The sequence below is a fragment of the Echeneis naucrates genome, chromosome 12, assembly GCF_900963305.1.
Source record: "Echeneis naucrates chromosome 12, fEcheNa1.1, whole genome shotgun sequence".
Classification (NCBI taxonomy): Eukaryota; Metazoa; Chordata; class Actinopteri; order Carangiformes; family Echeneidae; genus Echeneis; species Echeneis naucrates.
Window position 1 is genome coordinate 5,234,108 of NC_042522.1, and position 25,526 is coordinate 5,259,633.

General features: G+C 39.5%; 1 protein-coding gene across 1 annotated transcript in view; it reads right to left on the bottom strand.

The window, feature by feature from the left end:
- Nucleotides 1-25,526, bottom strand: part of LOC115052339 (transmembrane protein 132C) — an 81,982-nt gene that overhangs the window by 25,623 nt on the left and 30,833 nt on the right. The window contains exon 4 of the mRNA XM_029516407.1: nt 5,032-5,221. Within this exon, the coding sequence (XP_029372267.1) occupies nt 5,032-5,221 (190 nt within the window). The remainder of the gene's footprint in view (nt 1-5,031; nt 5,222-25,526) is intronic.

The following is a 25,526-nucleotide window of genomic DNA, read 5'->3' on the forward strand; positions in this document are numbered from 1 at the left end:
AGTACAGTGCAGCAAGCGATCGATCAAAAATTCATGCGAGGTTGCCGTAATAGTAGCGCACTCTAAATTATTGCCATGTTCTCCACATGTACTGCATTTCAAGCTTGCTAATGAAACAGTCTTTCCATCTACGTTGTTGGTTCCAGTTTCCACCACAGTTTTTCCATTTTGAGTTTCAGTTTTCTCTCTCAGATCATCTCCTTTTCCAACAAAGACGCACACAAACAAAAAATAGCAAGAATATACTTGGCAAAACAACACAGGCATTTTTCTTCAGTGATCTTAATATCAAGGTGATGCCCCTCGTACAGTAAGAAGAAAAGAGTTTAACAGTGGCAAGTAAGTAAAGACAGCTTATACTTGGTTCCTCTCATTCAGTTTCCACTTTTGATCATTTGAGTTTTCCAGCCATTACATCTATTGATTTTTTAAAAAAGAATTCAAACAGCGAGTCTTATAAATGGAGGTATTGAAGGGTGACGGCCTAAAAGAGATGCACCACATCACAAGAACTCTTTGGCTGAAGGACGACACTGAAACTGTTATTGAGTCCTCAAAGCATACTCTTTTCAAGTTGATTGAAGATTCAGCATGTTCCTGGTATTAATCAACTTGTTCCTAAGAATTTTACAACATAGCCGGAGTTTTATTTTTTTTTATGAATGCAGCAGTCTCTGATATTCTATCAAGTAGAGAAGATAATGATACATTAAACATCCCTGAAACAAGAGAAATTGCTTTGAGAACAAGTGTTATTGGCGATGGGGAAAGAAGTTTTCTCTGAATGTGAATTACTAGTTAGGATAAATGTTTTCTGCAGCATAGGGAGAAATGACCTTGGATTCTAAACTCTCCAGGCTATTCACCAAGCATTGATTGTGAATGATTGGTTGGACTACCTTGCAAATTGTTTGGCCTAATATCCTGGAAAAGAACCTTAAAAGATGAGTTGTTCCATGATTTCTACTCAGATAAATAAGCAATATCAACTGCTGATGTGATGTGAGAGATATGAATGGGTGTGAAGTTCCTCTTGAGAAATGATTTAAGCTAATTCAAAATATTCTGTTGTAAATAACATGTCTGTCTTGACACCTTAGGGTTAGGGTTGTTCAGTTTCAGCACTGCTTTTTTTAAATCGAATTCTTTTCAAAGACCCACCCCCCCCCAAAAAAAAAAAAAATCAAAAAAAAAAAAAATCCTGCAGTCTAGCAAAAGTAATCTTCTTCGTGACTTAGTCTGCAGACTTCCACATTTTCTCCTCTCTTGTTACTTTTCCCGAACTTTTTGACCTTAGCCTTTCTCCGTTTTTGCTTTAAACAGATTTGTCACAGTTTCAGTCACTTATCCTTGAGGACATTTCACAGCAGCTGTCAAATCAATACTGACATGTAAAGGAAGTCCTTGTATATGAAATTTGGCAGGCAGCTAGCGTCATTGTTAACTTATCTGTCTTATCTTGTCTCTAGAAGTTTGGTTCAGAAATGATCGGCAAGAGTTTTATCATTTTTCAACATCCAAAACCAAGTTGAAGTTTTATGCTGCCTGTCAAAGAATGTGTTAGATTATCATAAAATGTATTCAATTGACCGAAAATGACAATAATAAAGATTAAAAAAAAAAAAAAAAACAACTGGTGGAATTTAGCACAACAGAATGATCTGCTGTTGTGTCACATTTGTAAAACTCCATCATCTGATCGTTGATATCAGACTGCAGTAGATGACATAAAAGCATTTGCTCGAGAGCTATCAATCTTGCGTGGTATATATTTCTTATTTGCAAAAGAACATCTCCAACCAATATTCTGGACAAATGCTTATTATAGAAGGAATTTCATATTCTTTATTATGCTATTTACTTTTCAGCTTGTATAAAAAAACTGCACCCATGCTCACCTGAAAATATGCCTCAACCATCATATAGAAATATATCATTTTCAATGTTTCTTCACTTGGAGCAATCTATCTGTCATGATTACAGAGCTGCACTCTATTAGAGTTTTTATATCCAATTTAAAAAGCCATTTATTTCCACTGTCATTTGGTCAGTTTTGCTCACCATTAGTAAAATGAGTCAATCCGTTCTCATATTTCGAGGTTAATAAACATCAGTGCAAGTTCACAGCTGTTAGTCTGAGTGGGAGGAAACAAACGTGTTTGTCTGAAGCTTTAGTACATTTTCATTGTTGCAATAAAATAGGTATTGTGAACTTAAATATTTCTCAAGTGTAAAACATTTTTTAATGTAGCCATTGCTATAATTCATTATGATGAGAAATTCTTGTAATTCAACACTTTGATTACATTTTTCTACATACCTGTTGACCAGGTTTGCATTGGACACTTAGATTGTATATTGCTCAAATCAAAATTCCCATCCCACATAGATGACTAAAAGCTACTCATTAAAGGTAGAAAATTAAGGCTACCGTACTGGCCAGAAACCATAAATCAACTGAACTGCTGCTCCACCAAAGTCCCATTTAAAGATTTTACAAAGTGATCAATGTCATCTGTTTTTTATGTGGCCGTTATTAGAGAGGGAACTTAAAACAGTTCTTATCTACTCTTGGCATAATGAAAGGTTTTCTTTTCATTTTGGGAAAAAAAAAACCAAAAACAATTATACAACAATTTATCACATTTACACAGTAAGTACCATAATGCAATTAACAATCTGAAGGCCCGTGCAATTTATCCATGGACAGTCTAAATCCAAATTCAATGAAGATCTCATTCTGCAAGCTAACGGCTGTCAGAGAACTAAGACTTGACAGATTATGGACAATTTAAAAAAAGCGAGTTGTATTGAAAATATTTGGTCCAAACAATTTTTAAGGGGACACTGGATTTTAATAATTAGTCATAGTTTCACCATTAATAAAGGGTCTTCGTGCTCAGTCGGAATAAGAAGAAGTCCATATTGCACCAGATTTTTCTCACTGCATGCTCAAATCCCACTATAAGATATATGATACCACGTGGTGCTGAGGCGAAGAAGCTCTCAGCATGGAGCAGATTGTAGTTCTTAGACAAAATGATATCCACAGCTAGTCACTAAGTCTGTTAGCTGAGTGCATGTCCAATAGCCATGTTTGTAGCTGCTGTGACAAAAAGTGGACTTTGCATTTCCTCACTGTCTGTGTTCCTCTTCAGATAAATGTGCAAGTTATTATAGGAAATGCAATATAAAGAGGTTGGTGCCGATAGCTTCTATTTTTATTAAGCTGTTGAGTCCATTCTGTTGAAACCTGAGGTTTACCTCTCTTTCCTTATCTTTTTTTCCTCTGCTTCAGTCAGGCAGGCAGTCAGTGAGTCTGAGGGAAGTGTGGGCCACTCTAATTTGAATATGGAAAAGTGGCTATCTCGTATTTAATCTTCAGTGTTTATGCTCACAACAGTTGAACAGTTGACATTTTTTTATGCATTGTTCATCCAGTGTAAAATTATTCATTTCGGGAGTTTCAAGATCTACGACTGCTATAATGGAAGACATTGTTATGAGTGTTGTCTCCAGAAGATGGAAAACATGGTGTTTCACTCTGGCTGCCTGGTTGGTATGTTTTAGGATTGCTGAAACTGAGGGGGCTTTGTGTGAAAGGTGCTAAATATTTCCAACATTGTTCAAATAAGGATGAAACACACTTACACTTGCAGAACGTCGGCACTTTCTCCTCAGTCACTGTTGCATTTCAAAGCCAATGTGCCAGAGTGCGGCCTGTGGCCTGGCGAGCAGAGAACATCGGATGCTGTCTTAGCTGCACTGTATGCCATTTGTTTCTGGTGTCTTAATGCCTCTATTTAGTTCTTTGCAGCCAAGACAAAACCCAAATAACATTCAGTACGTGTGTGGATGTCAAACATCTAAAGACATCGAAGTGGGTCTGAGCAGACTTTTATCAGCTCTAATCATCATGGTCTGTGCAGTGATTGAAAAACTGGATTTTTGGGAAAAGTGTGTGTGTACAGGGAAACAATAGGAGGAATGTGACTGTTTTGCTTCTCTCTGGTTGGGTTTATATACATAGGTTGTAGTTTTTCTTTGCTGCTGGTTATTAGGCATGGCTGAGAAAAGCAGCATGGCATAGTAGATTCCCGGGTCTGGGGCTTTTCTGTGCAGAGTGTGCACGTTCTCTTGGTACTCTGGTTTCCTCACACCATCCAAAGACATCATGTTTAGGTTAACTGGTGACTCTGAATTGTGTGAGTGGTTGTTGGTCTCTGTCTGTCTCTGTGTCTTGGCCCTTTGATAGACTGGCAACCTGTCCAGGGTGACCTCACCCTCGCCCAGTGTGACCTGAGATTGGCTCCACCACCCCCCGTAACCCGGAAGCAGATAAGCGGTAGGAGATTAATGAATGAATGAATGAATGTTATAGTATTAATAAACTTGGCTTGTTGGTAATCTTTAATAAAAGTGTGAACCTGTTTTCCTCTGAACTTCATTTGTTTGGTCCAGAGACATCTTCATTAGGCTACAGATAGACTCTGTAACAGTGATTTTAGAATAGTATTGAAAAGGTTTGCAGAAGTGCTGAGCACACAAATGTAATTATTTCTGTTTATGAATAATCATTTAGTTTTTACTGGGTAAATATTAAGGCTTATTATACAAGTGATGGAGGTGCTTTTTGTCTCACCACACATTCTGTGTTCATAAATTCATGATTGAAAAATTGCATATGCAGTTTTATGTGCTTCCATTTATGTGTTTTATGCATCATCTATATATCTGGCCCCTGGTCTGGATGTGTTTCCACAAATTGGTTTTGGATTATGCCTAAAATCTTTTGAGCTGTGAAGACCAGTGGTTTAAATACATTTTGTAGTGATGTAGTCACAGAACTTAAATCTATGAGTGTCTTTGGTTCTCGTGTGCTTGTCCATGTTAGATGAGTTACAGCGCTTTCTCAGATCTGTCTAGTATTTGCAAAACAAGAAACACACTGCACCACTTGAAGATGCAGAAAAAATGTCCGCAGACACACTAAACTCAGGTTCTACAGTTCGACCCTCTTCCCTCACTCACCATGGCCAGAGGCACAATGCCACCCAAGTCTTGCGATGCCAGGCGAATGAGGGTCTGCACCTCACTGCTCAGGCTGCGGGTGAGCGGATACTCCACCTGCCACGTCACCTCCCTCCCGCCTTGGGTCACCATGAGCCCGTTCACTTCCAGGTCAACCTGCAGCACTCGCTGGTAGCCCACTGCCTCTACTCTGCAGGGGGAGAGGGGGAGAAAATGGGTGTCAGGAAGATTTAGATAAAAGAGCAGGGCAGAGAATGGATGGGTAGGTAGCAAACAGTAAGGCACAAACGAAAACGATAACAAGACAGGATGAAGTGGGAGTTGTAAGGGAAAAAAAAAAAACAAGAAAATGGATGCGGTGGAGGAAAGAATGGGAAGAGGCCAAACGAAAACTCTGGAATAATGTGACCTCTACGAAACGAAAAACGATCAAAGGCAGGGACAGGAAACATGAGACCGTTTGTCATTGTGGAGAAAGCATAGAAGGAGAATGAGAAGCAGACTTAAAACCAGACAGAGAAACTAATTGTATATTTTAATCAGGTGGAAAGAAAACATGGAAGAGAAACAGTTAATAGGAAGTCTAATGGCTCTGCACTGCGACATATAATATGCAATTTCTTTCCTCTAAAATTTAAACAACGTATCCCTCATCTCAGAGTCTGATATGAAACTAATCGCGGGACTATTGAAATTTATTCTCACATCCACACAGAAGCATGATGCTGGCACAAAAAAGCAATTTATTTTTCCCCTTGCAATATGGAGCCTCTCTTGCAGAGATTGCCAGGGCCAAGCAAATAATTTTCTCTCAGCTGATGGAGATGCAAACAAAGCAGAAAAACAATGAATGCAAAATAAAATCCTCCAAATTTATTTGATTTGCTGAGTGCTAGGTTTGATCAAGCCATTCTCTCTCTCTTTCTCTCTCAGTTGCAACAACACAATGCAGCACCCTTTGCAACAACCTGAACCAGACATATACATGTGTTTTGAAAAATACAATGCACTACAAGTGGCTCACAGAGAAACATAATGTGGACCTAACGTTTAGAGTAACAGCTCCTTTGCAAGAAGGAGAAAACACCTTGAAAGCAATTTATGGCAGTTGGTCTATATTTTGTATGTCTTGAGGAGAAAAAAAACGGAGAAATCGTTCAGATAAAATTATTTTCAAAACATACCATTGTTTTTGTATTTCTGTCCTGAGCAGAATGTTGTTTGTTGTTCGGTTGTCACACAATTAAAAGCATGCTGGAAACAACCCAGTTTCAGCTAGAGGAGGGTGTAGCTGAGTTAGATCCAAAGGTTTCCCTTGAACATATTTTGGCCAAGCCTGCATTTAAAATTCCTCCATCTCCCTCTTATGTGTTTGCACTTCAGACACTAGCCCCACTTCAAAGTACAGATTTAAGGCTCCACTCGGGTAGAAGTATTAAAAAGGAACAGTTATGGAAGCCAGAAATTAGTGTGGATGAAAATGGCTTGAATAGCAATTCTGGGTGGGACAGAAAAGCTCTTCAGTTTCAGTGGGTAATATTATAATAAACATGTTTCCAAATTACAGCTGAGACGCTTTGCTTCAGGATGATCACGTGTAAATATTGCTGTGAATGTGGCCACACAGTGAGTGCTGTTTTAAGATATAAATCTGTTGTCGAAAACAAAAGAATACAGGTAAGCTGAGGTGCGGAGAAGAACAGCTGGTGTTCACACTGTTGAAAATGTTCCTGTTACTTTCTTAATTCTTATTAGTACACTTCCATACATCCATAGCATTTTTTCCACCAACACTTCAATACTTCACCCGAACCAGGGTCTGTATCCCCACCCCGCTTTCACTGGTGCAGTTGGTGAGAGGTCAGAGTAGTTGACAGTAGTGCTGTGTGAGATAGTTGTCTTTGTGTGAGGAGTGGTGATGGCTGGCATTAGGGGGGTGACTCTGGGACGCCAGTGATCACTGTTTATCCTCCTGGAGGTTTTGTGGGCCTAACTAGACGAAACACCGGTGAAAGGAGGTTCCCACCTGACGACCCCAAAGACATGTTAGCTATCACCGCTCACTGGCTTAGTTAGATACTATCTTTAGGGCACATAGGGCAGGGCGAAAATTTGTTGTTAGTGAGTGAGTCAATGAGTCCGGTCCATTTTTTTGTTGTGCAAGTTTCTTGTATTTACTCTACATATAGTATTCACCTTTGACTACAGGATGAAAGCTGAGAATTCCGTGGTCCATGGTGTTTGCTGAAAAGTACAATACCAAGCAATTTTTGGAAATAACTGAGCCCTTCTGCGCTAAGAAAGTTCATATTTGTCTTTGAGCTGAGCACCGCAGGTAGGACTGAGAGCCAGCTCGTTTGTGCACCGGCTCTGTAATGCAATCCATTGTAAAATGCAATATAACATTTTTCTGTACAAAGTAAGCCAGTACATCCATTTACATATTCAAAATATACAGTTTTAAGAAGGAAAGGAAAAAATATTTACCATTAACGCGCCTCTGTATCGCATCTTCCTCTGCTGTTCTCACAACATATACTTTTAAATAAATGTAAAAATCATGAACAGGTCTATATTTAAATTGATATTAGACAAGTGGTATTATAATTTAACAACATTTAATAAGGGATTTATACATTTAAAAGCATGGCCAAGTATTACAAATTCATTTGTGATGAAACGGCCAAGAGAGAACAAAATAGCTATCACATTGGAAGAGCTTTGTTGGCACTTTTTCAGTCCGGCTTTTCTGTAGTGTGCAGTTTCACACTTTCTAGGACTTTATTTCCCCTCTTTGAAATCCATTTACTTTTAATCAAAGTTAAACATGAGGAGCAAAACAGGGGTAATAAACTGCTGAGAGCAAACATCTCGCACAAAACATACAGCATATATGTGGTTGCTCACGTTTAGCGATTTGTTGAAAATCCATAGTTCTTGGTTTGTGGCCGTGGACTGTGAGGATTGGCCATTCACTGAAGGTAAAATCCATCCATCATTGTATTTTTATTGTTCACTTTCATTCTCAGGCAGAAAGGTGGAGAGCTGCGGAGCTGTGGTCGTACATCCATGAATGGCTGATGACATGCTGGGCTCAGGGGTGGTGACTGCAGCGATTATGTAGTTTACGCTTATGGTGTACAATTATAGCCAGATCAATTATCTGCAGCAGACAGTTCTGCTTTACAATAGAGCTGCAAACAATCGGAGCTCTCGTGCTGAACACGACAATACAATTCCCCTCCTGTCCTTTTTTTCCCTTTGTTGCCTATGTTATTGTATCTTTTCCCTGTCACCTCGCTTATTCTCTCTATTCTTCCCTCACCTGCAGTGTTGTGTTGCTTCCAATAGAGGGTGGTGCACCCTCTCTCACCCTTACCCCTTCAGCCGGCATGTGTTTGGGATGATAAATGTCCTCAGCTCACTGGTTGGAGAGGTCAGCCCGCTTCCTCCATGTCTCATTAGAACCACATCTGCAGCGTGTGCCCTTTTCTCAGCACAATTACCATACAATTCAATACACTCACCGGCAACTGTCACTTCTCCTGCACCGCTTCATGGGTGGGGATGAGAGCAAGAGGTGAGCACAAAGACACCGACAAACAAACAAAAAAAAAACAACAACAACAACGGAGAAACAGGGTTAGAAGGGCTACAATAAAGATGGAGTGTCTGCCAGGATCACAGAATCACAGAAGTGACTGTGTCTCTCCAAGAGCGGCACGATGACAATGCTGTGGTATCATAGCAGATTTGTTGTGGTGAAACGAGGTGGAAAATCGGTCATGTCATTTTGAGGAAGCTTTTGAGGGTTTCTCCATTTGTCAGTCCTATTGTTGTGTGTGAAAGCACACAGACTAAGGTTAAAGTATACACTTGGAGGAAAATATGAACACACTCATACATTTACATTTCATACATTTCAAACACACCTTTGTCGCCACAGCAGGGCTGTGAGTTTGATCAAGTGATGTAAAAGCAACAAAAAACAAAACAAGAGTGATATTTCTTTTATTTGGAAAAAGGGAAATAAAACTTAAGATTGGTAATACGAAAGCTCCGTTTCACTAGCAGCCTTGTTTTTCTCTCATTTCAACCTCGGCATCTCTGTGGGTTCGTGGCCCTGGAAAAGTAGAGCTAGAGAAGTCTGCCATGTCTTTTGGAGCAATGTGTTAGTGTGCACCAGCAACAGTGATATATCAAAGATCTGAATCCGTTTCAACAGTGAATCAACAGTGAGTCCAACAATGGAGGAAGAAGGCCAGGGAGCCTGCCTGAGCATCAATCCCTCAATCTGCTCCATTCAGGTAAAAGTGGCTATATTTTTGTCTTTTGTTGGAACTGGAAACAATGGGATTTACTTCAAAACCAACAGGTCCAACCTGTCCTCTCAGCCAGTGTGAGGATTAGCTGTAAAAAAAAAATGTTTTTGGCCATGACTGCGCTGTTGTGTGTGTTAAAATTGCTGCTGTTGAGTTTAAGGCAAATTAGATTGTTTGTTTGTTTGATGTGGTGCAGATAAGATGTTTGTTTTGTGGCCCTGCACACATGTCACTGTGTGTTTAAAGGGTCAGGCAAATGGGAGACGAGGACATCTGCGTGAAAGTTCATTCCATCATGGATGTTTTAGGATTCTTACAGACAATTGCAGAGATTACAGAGATTTTCAATATTTCACACAAGTGGCACTTATTTGTGGACCATCTGCTGTACTGGGTTTTATCTGAGGTCAATTGACGGCAGTTTATCTGTAAATGCTTTTGCCTTTTGAAGAGGATGAATCCATTTTCTGCTGTCTTTTCAGTACTTTTATCAAGTCAACAAATTTTATCAAGTGAAGTTTTTTATGCTGAACTTTTGGCAACATGATAAAATTAACAGATGGACAAATTGTATGGAAAACAGTATGCACAGCTGCCTTGGCCATAATTGAATCCTGACATGTGAGACCAGCAGTAATTCAACAAAGCAGGTGTGACAGGGGCAGCATAAGCATCTCCGGCCGGCCATCTGTCTCCATGCAGAGATCCAGCTTCTGCTTTGATTGCTCCTGTGTTACGTACATTTTTCAGAAGAAGAATAAATTAAAAAAAAAAAGGCAGTAATTTGTAGGTGAAAAAATTGGAATGTTGCCGTAGGTCCCACGAACTGGATGTTATACACTTTAGTAACATTGTGGTGTTGAAATTTTAATTTTATTCTAAACTTGTTTGAAAATGAGAACTATCACGTGCTGGAATTATTTCGTTTTCGATGTAACTTCCAGTGAAACTATACACTGATTGACAGAGCCAGGGAAGCGCTGGGCTTCATGCTCAGGAAATACTAACTGACTTTTGGTTTCCACTTCATATTAGTTCATTAGTGGGGTATTGGTTTTCTAACCTCTGCCTCAGCAAGAACGCAAATAAGAAGCTCTCAGTGTGCAAAGACACTTGGCTAATTACTGCTCTTCCCTGCTTTTGCTCCGAGTGTCCAGATGATTTGCTTTCGCAGCTGTTTTAATTATTTGTAGTTCACTTTCTATCCAGCTGTGTTTTTTTCCTCTCCATATTTGGAGTTTCCACGTCTCCCCAAACAAACAATTTGCTCCAGATCTCAAGGGGAATCGGATAATGTCTCAGATGTATAAAACCTGGTGTCAACAGGATCTCCATCTGCTGCTTAGTGAAGTGAAGTAATAAAGGCCACATAAACAGTAAAGACTGCGCCTGACTCTTATAGTGTAGCAGCAGCTAACACTGAATGGGGGTGTAATGAGGTCAATTAGCCCGATGCAGTCGAGGGGTCGTTAGAATATGATGATGAATAAATTAGGATCCCGAGTAGCAGAAACCATATTTTGTCTGTATGCGTATCTCAAGGGAGTCCGGGCCCCTCTCTAATGAATATCGGGTCTAATATCTGTCTTTTCCCTTCCAGAATACAAATGAGAGACCACCTAAATTTGCCCGCCCTCCGACATTTATGCACCAATCAACAGCAAATTCAACAAAGCAACAACAGAATGTGATGTAGTTTGGAGAAGGTTGTTGTGGTCAGCTGGGGCTTCTGGTGTCCTTGTCAGGGTTTGGGGGTACTGACAACCAGGAAGGATTGACAGAGAGAGAAAAGGTTCACATGATAAAACAAAGCGCAAAATAGCTAAAAAATAATGTAATCCGAAGTTATTCACGGCAGGATGACTGAACTGCTAAATTCCCAAAGAACGCTCACTGAAATATTGGGGGGAGTGCAGCGGAATAGCTTGCTTTCCATCCACTGACGCCTGTTTCATCCATGCGGAATAGGTATGTTTATGGCGCAATAAACATTGACATATGACAGACAGATAATGAAAGAGATCATAAAATGAAACCATGTCAAGAGGCTGATGAAACAGAATAACCAATTTGTGTATATAGGAGATTTCCCCCAGGATCTATCAAATCCTTCACACTGGCACAGTCCCTGTCTGTACAGATTAGTTTGCTTCGCAGTAGGCCTGCAGAGTGCAAAGGGGTTGGGGGGCAGAAGGTGAGAAAACTGAGGGAGAAATATTGCAACTCCCCCAAATTGCCTTTTTGGTTGTTCTCTCCTTGATATTTTTTTCGAAACAGCCCCCCACTGTTTTGTTCTCTTGCTGTCTCATTTTTTTCCCTAACCTCTTGATCTTTCCTCTTCCCTGGTCGCCGTCTCTTCCAGCTTTCCGTCTTTCCCCTTTCTTAACCCATCTTGCCTTTCACAACTTACTGTTGGTCTGTTCTATTTTTTTATTTCTCTGTGACACATTTTTTTTTTTTTTTTTTCCCCCTTCAACACTCTCAAACGGTGTGTGAAATGAGATGATTCAAGCTTCATGCATGAAGCAGATGTGGCTCTCTGCATCAGCCAATCAAAAGACAGCGTCAACACTCTACCGCATTGTAGCAAAAGCCAATCAGACCTGAAAACGTCCAGCCATGGAAGCACATTTCTCATCTACCAGGAAATTGGATATGTAAACACGGTGCGAAGATGGTGGAGCCCATTTGTTACGAGTTGAAGCTATGTTACATCATGGCACGCTGTCACACGTTAACATCAAAGCATTAACATGCGACAGGGTCACCATGTGGCCAACATCATCAGTTCAAATTTAATGTCATTTCAATTCCTCACCCTGTCACAGCAACAATTTTCCTGTGTGAAACGAAGTTGCAATTTTTTCTGTCAACATACTGTTTCTCAAAACCCTGCTTATCACGTAGCAACAGGGAACCAGGGGATGTATGTAAATCGATTTTTGTGAGGGGGAAAAAAAAAAAAAAAACAACAAAAAAACAAAACACAAATATCAAGGGGACGGTTCAGCTGTCTCATCAAAATGTAAGACTTAGCATAAAGGGTAAAAACCTCTCCTGTCAAACACATTTCACAAACCATCGTGTCTTTGAAAAAATAACTAAAGGTTTTTTTTTTTCTCATTAATACAGAATAAAAAGGTTTTTTATTACAGTATTTGAGATAGTTGACTGACGATTACTTTCCATACATTCCTATCACTGCCAGTGGCAGCAAAAAAAAAAAATAAATAAATAAAATCAATAAAACAAAGCATTTTTATGTCAAGATAAAGTATGACTTGCTGAACACCACAATGTTGGCTTTATCAGTATACAATTGTTTACTGGACCTCTGTCTTATAGTGGCTGTGTGGTTATAATAATATATGTTGATTTGAATCACAGGATTGAAAAATACTCTCCAAAAAACCGCAGCGTTTCCTGAAACATTTGTGCTTCAGGCTGTCAATCCAGCCTGTGTTCTGTAGATCAGTGTGAGAAGGCTCCACTTCCTTAAAGAGACAAACAACCGCTCACAATTCCTACGGACAATTAAGAGTCACCAATTAAAGCACACATGATGTCTTTGGATGGTGGGAGGAAACCGGAGTACCCATGCAGGTACGAGGAGAACACGCCTTCTTGTAGGCCAACAACGCTAACCACTATTCTGCTGCGCTTCCATGTTCAATTCATTTCAAATCTATTCAATTCAATTTTATACGTGTGAGTGCCAATCTCAAAGCACTTTACAAGAGTAATATTATAAAGTTTCCACGATGAGCAGTTGGCGACAGTGGAGAGGAAGAAATTGCATGCACTGTATGGTGTCAATGATGTGCTGTTAACATCATTACTGTGGCTGATTTTTATCAGCGAAAAGAACACAGAAATAAGTGCAGCGTCTAACAACCTTCAAGTTCAGATTCAACTACACTTTACTGAGACAATAGACTTGGAAGTCATCCAACCCACAACAATAATCTATTTGGACGTGTAATATCTAAAATGAGTGCATTTCATGACTTATGTAATCGTTCACACAACGTGCACTTGGGAGACTTTGCCGTGTTTTAACTGTCAGCCACTTAACTGTTCTTGTTGCTGTTATCCTTGTTATGGGCCTCGATTAAGACAGTGAATGCAAAACCGCACACAATAAGTTGATGTATAAATACAACCTTTTATTCCCTTATTGACTCCTATGAGCTGGAGGAGTGTTAGTAAGATTTTCCAGAGGACTATGACGCTCATCCTCTTATCCCGGACAATGAGATCAACACAGTGTGACTGTCTAATCTCCCCTTGGAGTTTAAACTCTCCACCAAAAATTTACACTTCTTCTCCTTGTTACTTGCACATATACACACAGATGACAGGCAACAAATAAAGGAGAAGAAATCTCAATCTAAACCTCTGATACTGTTAAATCTCAATGTGTGCATGATTCTTTGACTTTGTTTTCTTTCAGATCTTTGTCTTTCTGTCTCTCATCTTGCTTTTGTCTGACTGCTCCCCTCCCGCTATTCACCACTACTACTTTTTTAAGATGTTGAAAGTATTTATTTCTTCTCAACATGTATAGGAACAGGAAATTTGCCATGTAATTAACCCATTTCATGTGCCTTTCTTATGATTCATCTTAGATGAATGCTGCAAAATGTATTTGGTTAATGGTCCGTCTGCACAGGGAAGGCCAAACTGAACTTTTAAATGGATAAAAAAGTCAATTTTACTTATGTTCATACTTTTGTTGTTAATTTTTAGCAAGACAAAGCAAAAGGGTCTTTGTGAGTAGCGGTAAAACTTAATTAAAACTTCCTTGAACATTCTAAACTTCAGACCTCCGTATTTGCCTTTGTAGAAGCTCTTACCACTTAATGTTTATTCTTCATTAGAGATTCAGGATTTTCCAACAAATTGCTGCTGGTGAAAAGGTGGGGAAAAGAAGAAGACTGATTGAAGGGGAGCTGAATATGGCAAACGCGTGGCATGTAGCAAAAACTGAGGCTGAATACCAGAACCAATGAGATGCAGATCCTATTTCGGCCTCTGGCTGTGGGCGTCAGTGTGATCTTCACCGTGTTAAAGTTGGACTGAAATCTTGGCAGCAGTTTTTGAAAGTCGTTGCTTGCTAAGTGGATGTTTTTTGGGCGGTGTACCTGTTTGCAGTCATTGTTACTGAGTTTGGCCACGAGGTTGAAGCCTCAATTTCAGCTTCCTGCATTTAAACTGCCAAACAGCCAAGTCGCTGTGAGAAGTTGTTCCCCAGAACTAGGTGTGGGGCATGTCCACATTTTCCAACAGCCTTAATCACATTTAACGTTCTTCCACACTGGAGAGCACCATGCATGAGGAGGGGAGATGGGGGAATTTATTAACGAGCGACATGTGACAACGTAATGATACATGTAAATGAACCGCTGCTACGTACTTGCTAATGTAATAAGTCCTTTGGCTATCATGTAAATCAGGATGTGGGGACTTCTGCCCTCGGAAGTATTGTATCTTACGCTGAGGTCTTATTACACACAAAGACGAGTCCACTTATTTTTCTTTTACCTGCACCTACTAAAAATTAATAATTACATGGTTTTTAATTTTTACATTTTGCGGTTTTGGAAACGAGACCAGTGCATCTGGTGTCACTGATAAACCCTTTCACTTTTTTCACTCTTCAGTTACTGTTGCCAGAAATGTGTTGACATCCTTTACCCAGAAAATCTTCTTCACTGTAAAATTTGGCAGGTAACTCATGTAAAGAGATTTAAAAAAAATCACACTTCGGGTCATTTCCTATCATGACTTGGAGAGAGTTCTGTTTAAAGCTCTTTGTTTTTGGGAACTTGGTAAATTAAATTAAAGGATTAGTTTGATTTGCTATGTTTACATTACGGAGGGTAACATCGATTCTGCTGCCGTGGGTTTGTCTGGAGCTGTCGCTTCTTGCGCCACTGCATTGTGTGGTCAGTGTTATTTGACGCTAATTGGCTATCGTTTGACTTATTTCAAATCTCACTCTTTCACCGTTTCTGGCAGAGTAAATCAATATGACGGCAGCATGTATTTTTCTCAGAGATCGATCCAGAAGTGTTGCTCTTTTTTTTTTTTTTTTGGCTTCTTTTGAGTTGTAATGGTTAAATAAAAATTCTGTGTAATTTTCCCAAAATATCACCTGGCCACACAGTCTACATTTGGATCAATTCGAATGTATCTCAAAGGAAAACCAGGTCATGCGTGTTTAATATGCCTCACATAACTTGAATGAACTGGTATGATTTCTCCTTTATCTTATAAATAAGTATATAAACAAAACAAAGCTACGTGTACCTGTATGGATGCATGCCACCATCCAAAGCTAAACAAAGACATAAACCTCTCCTTGGTTTGGTTTATTTGAATTAGTAGTGTAGATGGACAGTTGACCCTTTGAGGCCTCTTGACCTTGAGCTTTATGCTCTCTGAGCCCATAAATCTGCCAAGGAAACAGTCTCCTCCTACTCAACCTCAGGAAGAAGAACCGGATTTGATAGGAGACAGAAAAGCTTATATAGCCTTATTTTGCCATCCCTTACATTTTGCTCCATCTGGTGTAAGGCAATACCTAATCACATAATGTCATCTTGCGATTTGTCACTCATGTAGTACAAACACTTATACAGACAAGCACTCAATATTACTAAGCAGTTTAAACAATATTTTGAAGACACTAGTGAACACATCTCTAAATTCTTATTACAACTGCTCGATTCATGCTCAGTGTTAACCCTGGTCAATACAGGATCTTTAAATTGTTGATACCCAACATTTAATGAAATCCCTTAACATGTTTGTGCAGTGCCTAACGTATAAAGTACACTTCTAAGCAGGCTCTAAAGCATTAACAGAGGCCAAAGATTCAGTGGATGATTTATTAGAAGATGAAGTTGGGTCTGAGCCCAGGGTCCCAAGGCCAATAGACCTGCCTTATCAAACACCACCAGGCATTGTGGCCAATATCCAGATTCTCTATGGGCGACTCCCCACCAGTGCTGGCTTTGGTCACTGATAAAAGTCAGATTAAGTACAGAGCTTTGTTCAGAAGAGAGGAGAGCTTGCTTTGCTGTTACATCAAAAGTTTTAATACACTTGATTCATAAATCAAAACTCAAAAGTAACAAGAGCAGCGTGCTCTTAAACTGAGCTTCGTAGTATAAAATGGAGGGGGAGCGTCAGGTGCTTTGACTCAAACCGTTATGACAGGTCTTTGATTTATTGCAGACCACACATAAATAGGACCCCAAAACGCTGTAGAAGGGTTAGGGTTAGAAAAGTTGACCCCCTGTTGATGTCCAGCTGATTTCATCGGTGTGTGTGTGTGTGTGTGTGTTGGGGGGGTTGTGACTTTGAGGATGTGGTATAAATCATTCTCCCAAGATGACATTCATTATATTTCATGAGTGACATCATGTATGTTTCGATTACCATTAATGATGGCAAGTCAGAGGGAATTAATATGACTATGTGTGCTTATTTTGATCTTATTATAGCCTTGGGGGCTACCTTCTCTGTGGAGGTTTTATGATTGAGTAAAGTACGAGAAGCCTGAGCTACATATAGAACTCACATGTCACTCATGCAAATTATATTACTGACAATCAATACTGCAGATCCATCTAACGATCATGTAGTCGCCTGTCATGGTGTGCTGCAGAAATATTTTTCAATATGTAGGAAGCAGTGAGAAGAGAGCGTTTCGGCAATGCATTACTGGCCCTGCGGGTAAAGACAGTGAAATAAGATGTCTGGATGATTGCTTTAAAGGATAGCTGAATGTGTCCAAATATTTTTCATACCAAATTGTATGCTACCCACACCTGTGATAAGCCAATTGAAGAAAACAGTAGTTCACAAACATACAAATTAGACCACCTGGGAGGGTAATTGCTTCGCCTTCGCTATCTATCATCTTTTACATTGTACTTTCAAAAGACCATTCACACATTCAAGGACATGCAGGAAAATACATTCAGAAACACACACCCACAAACATAAACACATCCAATGTCTCTCTTCCTCCATCTTCTGTCTAAAACGCTTAGTTTCGTCCTTTTGTGAGCGCATTGTTTGCTGCGGTGTTAATTAAGCTGATTACAACATGAACTAATCACAGCAGCCACACTCAAGACCCAAACTAATAATAGCCTGTTCTTTAATTTCCCTCTTAATCAAACGCACATAAATAGGTGCATCTGTGGAAACAGAAACAGCAGTCATTAACATCCGTACGTCTCATTGATGCATGGAGAGTTCCTCCATCGGAATCAGATTGCACTGAGGGGACCTTTGATTTAAACTTGGGTTGTAAATGCAGTCCCACTGGCCTGCCGTGCCCCGGCCATTGATTGTATGTGTTCATTCACCAGGCGTGCTGAGCTTGGTGCAATCAGAAAGAACAGCGCAAGAGACTGTGACCTCTAGCCTGTGAAGTGAAGAGGAATGAATATTGAACTCCTTTCTCATTCAATTTTCACTCATCATTGTCCTGACAGATACTCCAGTTCCTAATGACTCCACATCATGGAGTAAAGCTGACTTGTAAACACATACTCACTAACCCAAACGATGGACATCTGCATAGACTCACAGTTCGGGAGGTGCATTTAAATGTCATTGCTGAATAAACAAACCAGTTTAGCCAAAAATGCACCTCGGTGGGAAAATTCGACTCCAAAAATCCTCAAATCACACACCCAGTTTACATATGTAATATAATCATTATATACCCTATAGAATGAATAATAGATGCAAAGTTGTACTACTTTCAAAAAATGTCCATAAGTGAACCTGCACAATAGCTGTCTGGCATTTGAATTGAAGAGCTGAAAAGTGAGAGACCCTGTCATGGAGATGGGGCGAAGAAGTGATGAGCGTAGGAAAAGATTACACCCCATACATGGCCTCAGGCTATTATTACCATATTGAGAGAACAATCAATCAAATTGGGTTAAAATGTACATGCTATTTCAGAGCCACTTAGACCGGCATAATGAGATCATGAATGCAGCACAGCTTCCGTTTTGTGGCACGGATAGCACAGAGCTGTTTATGCTCCTGAGGCTCTGACTCACCTGAGTGAGACTGAACAACGCTGTGTGATGCAGGGGCCAACGCTCTCCATCTATTTGCAGACTGGGGTTCAACTTTAGCTTCTGACAGGAAAACAAGCAGTTTTTTATTTATTTATTTATTTATTTTTTTTTATTTTAACTACTGTCTCCATTTGAGCTTTACTCAAGGCTTATGTGTTTGAAATTTTTATGAAATATTTCCTGATATGAACATAGATTGTTTTCAGTATGGCCGATATATGCAAAATGAGATGTTCAAACAATAGGCTGTGCTTTGCTCTGGATATGCCAGTTCACGGTGTCCATGTTAAAATAAGCAAGAGCAGATTTGTTCATAGACTTGTTTATATTTCTTGCCAGAGTCTCTCTAGGCATCAATACGCTGTTTGACTGAGCATGTTGTGAAAATGCAAACAGATACTATACTGTTACTGAAGTGATTGCTGTTTCTTCACAGATATATATCCCTTTGAAACATTTCTCTTGAGCCTTCATCCAACCTGACTTAATAGTTACGCATGGTCTTTATAGGCTTTGCAAGGGCATAGGGTCCACAGGGGACGAGCGGGGCCCCTCACTTATGAAAGGCCTTCATTTCCTTTCACTAACATTGTTTCTGCTTGCTAAGGATGCATTTTATACTCTAACATAGTCCATATAAGAGAGGATCTGTAAAAAGAGCTCAAAAAGTTTGTACACTTGGCTGACATCACTTAACATCACATAAACTTGTCCTCTGAGCAACAATATTTACAAGCAGCAGTAAGTGGTACATGAAGGGCATTATGCCTATGGGCAGCGTACCTATTTGATAAATGTTATAAACGGCTCTTTGCAGCCTGAAAGGAAAACATGCAGCCATTACTGAGTTGAGTATGGCCAGCTTTTCTGCAGGTTAAAGCATATCTTGTTGTATTCTTCAACATGTGTCAACCATTCTTTTAAAAGTGTGAATTTAAATGCATCCTGAGCTACAAGGACAGCAAATAGAGCGCACCACTTGTTATTAAATTAGTGAAGAGGAATGTTAGAGCCTAGAATAAACAAGGCCTTAGTTGCTGTTTATACTAACAACAAAATTTACATCTACATTTTCTTTATATATTTATTTAAATATTCTATTATCCATGTGTGCTATTTTCTTTCTCTCATATGTTCAATGCTGCTGTGACACGCACAATTCACAGAGGGGCTCGTAAAGGATAATCTTATCTTATTTTACAGAACTACACTTCCTACTTTGCACCTATCATAATTAGTATCGCCACTGGTGGCTGCCTAATAATGAAAAACAGAGGGCAGTCTTATTAAAAGCAAAAAGAAATCAGTCAGTTAATATTGGCTAAAAAATAGAATTGTAAAGAGCTGAATAGAACATTACTGTTATACATCTATATTATATATTAGATCTGGAAACGTAACAAAAATACACATAGCCTTTCTAGGCCCACTTCTAAAACCAAAGCCAATCATCTGAGGAAACACACAACCAGTGAATAAAAAGTACTGGAGACATGAGGTAGCCAAAAGGCAATGTGTAGGAAGCGTAGCCAATAAATAATCTATCCAACAGATGGATTCAAGACCAAAACTGTCATCCTCTGGGTGGCTCTTTCTGAAAAGTCTCAGCATCACAAAGTAATTGGGATTCAATGTCGGAAGATTATGGCCTGAATAGAGCTTTGTTGCAATCCATTGAATATTAGTTGAAATTTGACAAAACATGAGTAACTAACAGCCTACAACTGCCATCCCTGAAGAGGGAAACTGCTGAATGTTGATAAATGACAGTCTTGAATTATCGCCAAGGAACACAACTATTTACACACCTCAGCAGGTAATTTCACAGCGCCATAAAAAACAAAAAGATGTATAGGGTACTTGAAGGAAATGTTGCATGGTGATGGTAACAATGCAATCTTATCAAGCTAGGATCTTTATGGACCATTCATACAGGAGTTGCAGCTTTCTTCCTTCCCGGGCGTATGCTGCAGAGTATGGTAATCATTTCAGTCTAAAACAAGTGTGGGGTTTCCATTGCCCTCATTGATGCTTGCTTCCTCTGTTTCACAGAAATGCCCTCAGAGAGCCTCCTGTCACCTCCCACAGCAGATGGCTGAGGCAAACACAGAATGACAAGCCTCCATTTCACTGATGCTTTAAACATTATTTCACCTACTGCAAGAAAACAATTTGAATCTTTAACCTATTCTCACACCGGGGTTTCCATACTGAGCAGACTTTACTCATCAAAGGCTCAGTAGAAGTCTGAGACTCTTTGTGCCACTTCTCTGTAAGATTGCCCCCCCCCCCTAAAATTCTCACTATAAAATACATTTCCCTACAGTCACAATAAATGGAAACATGATGAAACACATACTGGAAAGCATGTATTGCTGAGGACTGACTCAAATTTTAGGCCATTTAATTGTGGCGTTGTCACTCGCAACCACCTCCGTAGTGGTGTCGTTTCTAAATAAGCAGCCCTGAGAACTTTGTTCCACATGCTTGCATCATTGTGTAGTTGTTGTAAGGCTGTCTTGTCAGTCTTGTATGTATGCCTGACTCCCACTTGTTCACAGCAGGGGCTCTCTCTAGCTAGAGCAGACAAATTGAATGTGGTGGCATGGTTCATGATCCCATAGACTTTGAAGGTGAAAAGATGCTGCGGGGAGGTTTTATTTGTTCCCTTGCTTATTTGTTTTGTGTGTGTGTGTGTGTGTTTAGACATCACACAGATGGGGCTCATTCAATATTTACAGTAAGACAAACACATACTCCATATTTCAAAATTGATGTAGTCTCTTGGAGAGATGCAGACAATCACATAAATGTGATGGAGGTTTTACATTTAATCTTTTCTGCAAAAGCCAAGTATATATTGTGCTACACTTACTAAATGAGCCAAGTCTCGATTAAATGCAGACATATTTGCAGAAAGGGCATGCAAGGTTAAGTAAACAAAGTCAACAAAATTGTCGTTTATAGTAAGAAAATAGTTATATAGATATATATCATTTATTTATTTCTTTTTTACCTGTCATCATCTATCATAACACACTCAGCTCCCCTCACTCAACCTTCAACTTTTGTTCTTGCCTACAGGTTACAGTTTGATTATCCAGCAAAAATATGTGAGAGTCATAATGTAAGCGTCTTGCAATTTTTTAATTATGCTTGGCTGCTTTCATAGCATTGACTATAGAATTCTGGTGCCTGTCTAATAAATGATGAAACTGATGAGGAAAAGGAACTCGACAGAGAAAAGCATGGGTCCAGTAAGTGTTCTTCACAGTCAAAAAGGTCATTAATGAATTCTTTATATTCAGTGGAAACTATTAGATATTCATTCATTTTGCTATTTTAAAACTTTTTTTTTTTTTTTCAGAATTCTAGCTCCTGAATGAAGATTTTATGCTTATACTTTCTCTTTATAAAACAACTGAATGATTTTAGTCACTGCAGCATGACAGAAAAGTGATGTTTTCTGAGAGCTGTTGCCCCACAACAAGAAGGCCACAGGTTTGGTTCCTGGCCTGGGGCCTTCCTGAGTGGAGTTTGCATGTGCTCCCCATGCCTGCGTGGGTTTCCTCCGGTTACTCCGGCTTCCTCCCACCATCCAAATTGGTTGATTGGTGGCTCTAAAATTGTCCACAGGTCTGAGTGTGAGTGTGAGTGGTTGTTGGTCTCCGTCTCTGTCTCAGTGTTGGCCCTGTGATGGACTGGTGAACTGTCCAGGGTTATCCTGCCCTCACCCAGTGAGAGCTGGGATTGGCTCCAGCACCCACTGCGACCGAGAAACAGATTAGCAGTTGAAGATGAAAAGATTTTAGTCAAATACAGATGACGAGTCAAGGAATAAAATTACTCTTACTATAAATGTCACCTTCAGCTCTTAGCAATTATAGTGGCTCTCTGTTGTTTGAAACATTTTTTTATCATATTGATTTGAATACATCTGCAACTCAAACTTTCAGAAATCGGTGAAACCAGTAATGCCAGAGATTGAAAAAGAGCTCATGTTTGTCAAAAGCTTTACTCTATGAACATGTTAATTTGAGAGAATGAGAGCAGATTAAAAATTGTTGGCCATTAAATTCTGTTTACTTTAATTAGTTGTTGGATGGCGTGTCTCACACATCCTGTGATTGCAAATCAAACTCCCAATTTCAATTCTGACGTGCCACTGGTTGACATGCTGAGAGTAGGGCCACAGGGCTGATATTGCGCTAACAAAACCCTCATTTGCTTCCTTTTCTTGACTCTTCCCCTCAATCAAACGACAACTTCAAATCTTGTTAGCATCTATTAAAAAGAAAGAAAGAAGCCAGAAGAGGTCGTAATACCTTGCATGCATGGCCGGTTACTTTGTTTTTGATTTTGCGACCCGATTATCGTCAAGTAATGCTCAATTTTCATGGAGACCTACCCACTACGTGCAGACACACAGTCAATGTGTGTGTGATTCCCAAGTGTGTGTGTGTGTGTGTGTGTGTGTGTGTTGCATGTGCTTAATTAAGCCAAAAGCTGATAGGGATTTTGAGTTCAATAGTACTTGCTGCCAAAAAGAATATGAATTAGCTTGATGGTAAGGAAAAGCAGTCTTTCCTTCCATGGCAACAGACTGGCTGGTTGGTGAAGGACAGATCTTACCACTGATGTGTCCTAATATATCTTCATATAGAACAGGAAGAATTGTCTTGATGACCATTGTGCCACTTTGATCTTACATCAGTCAGCTTTATTACAGCCTGGAGACTTGCACAGCCATGTACATAGTAAGCTATCTGAGGCGAAATCTGCCTCAATGTGGTCTTGTGATAAAAACATGTGTAGTTTAGTAAGTGTAGTAATTCAAATGGCAATGTAGTAAACCAAAGCCAAATCAAACCATTAAGACAACAACAATGTGCAGTGTTTTCTTTATTGGGTGAATAAAGCAAAAACTCATTATAACATGAATGCAATAGAATGTGTACAGATAGCTTTTTCCGTAGTGCTTGCTATCTACACGCCCAACTTGTATGAATGGTTCAACTATGTAAAATAAACTTCAATTTTAGATCCCTTATGTCCCCCTAGACTTCCTTTTCTGTACGAATCTGCTGTCTTCAGATGGTCCAGGTACATAAACCTGAAAGCCATGTGTTGAAGTAGTTGTAACTTTGCGTGTACATTTATGTATTATTTGCATCTTTGTAGTTTCATAGCATGCAACTCAAAGTCTGTGCTACTAGGAGATACATTTTCCTTCCTTGTCTGGAAATTTAGGATCAAGCCTGGAGGAGATGCCTTGCACACCTGTCGTTTGTCTCTGAGGTTCTGGCAGTGATGCTGTTTTAATAAATGATAAAGTGAGCTTGGGTTGACATTCGGAGACTGAATGTTTGAGGGCACATCTTTTCAAACCCCTTAGCCTCCATCTCCACATATTTCTATTACCCTCATTCAAACTGTGGCTAATGAACATCTTTTAGCACTTAATCTGACTGATGGGGAATGTACATATGATAGCACTTGAACAAAACGACACCCCAAGTACGGATCTATTACGGGCAAGTAGTCAAAAGTATGGCAAATTGGAAATCCTTACAGATACTGGGGTGATAAGAGATTGAAATAATTTATAAAAATGCTTTTAAGGCCTGGAGACAAATCTCAGTAAACCTATGTTTTACATTATTCATTCTCGTCTATTGTGCATAGCCTGGAAAATATCTTTAGAGAATTGACAGCGAACCAGTCAGAGAGCCATAGATGATGAAACTAGATTTCTCATCCAATTCCTTGTTTTGGTCTCATAAGTGAAGCAGATGGAAGATTGCAACTGCAACCATCTCCCTTTCTGACTATTTCCAAAAATAAACAACAAACAAAACAAAACAAATCATTGTCAAAGAATAGCAAACATTAAGAACGCTCTTTTAGATTTTGACTGTAAATCAAAGGCATAAACTGTATAAAAGCTAACCTCGATCCTCAAAACACAAGTTCCGGTAGGTGCTGCATTATTATTTCCATACTTAAAGGTAGTCTTTTGTCAGGCAACTAACTGCAAAGAATAATATCAGATTCAACATGTATGACCTTGATTTGAGCAGTCCTGTATAATTCACAGTCTCCTCTCCTCCATGGGGCTGTGAAAGGGATGCATGTAAATGATAGATGACTCGTCATTTATCACTGTTGTTACCTTGACACCCGGGAGGAAATAACAGCCCAGCCAGGGTGTGTCACTTCCTGTGTGCAGCTGCTTTGTCTTCAGCTGAAAGCATTTAACTGCTGAGTTGAATGTCAAATACTGTTCACACACATGCGCGCACACACACACACACACACACATAACACGAATTGTACATAAAATTGTTTCAAGCAGGTTTCTCAAACTTTCTTTCATGCTTCCTTCAGTCACAGCGTAACTACTGTACACATGAGATGCACCCTCTGCTTGACATCAGTGTCGAGCCGTTTTTAGGCCACACCGCACCACAGACTCTGGATAGATTTATTGCTTTTAAAATAGTTCTTTTTTTTTTTTTTTTCGATAATTCAACTCTGCGTGGTATTATATATGGTACATTCAGTTATTCAATAACAGCATCATCAATGTAACAGCTCTGACTAGTTGTTTGCCAGAGTTTCTTTAATTACCTTAACATTTTTGAAAAAGGTTTCCAACTCCACTACCACATGATGATAAAAACCCCACTGTGATATAGATTCTGTGATGAATCACCCGGCTCAAGACTGTCTCAGTCTCAGCTGGTTGATTTTCTTGAGGCACTGAAATGAGGTGAAATTAACAATAGTATAGAAGGTGAGGAATCAGTCATAAGAAGTGTTGTGCTCAGCAGTTGAGTACAGATGACTTGCAGTTAATTGGATAAAACATTTATAAACACCAGTGAGATAAGAGCTGCTATTTTTGCAGAATGTGACTGACTGCTCTTCTCCAAAACTGTCTCACAATAATGACTTCAGACTTTTGCTTGTCAGTTTTATGGTTGGTTGCCAACCCAAAAGTTCCCTAATGAGCTAATTAGTTTGTTAATAAATTAAACTATCACTGGGCAGGGCCCAC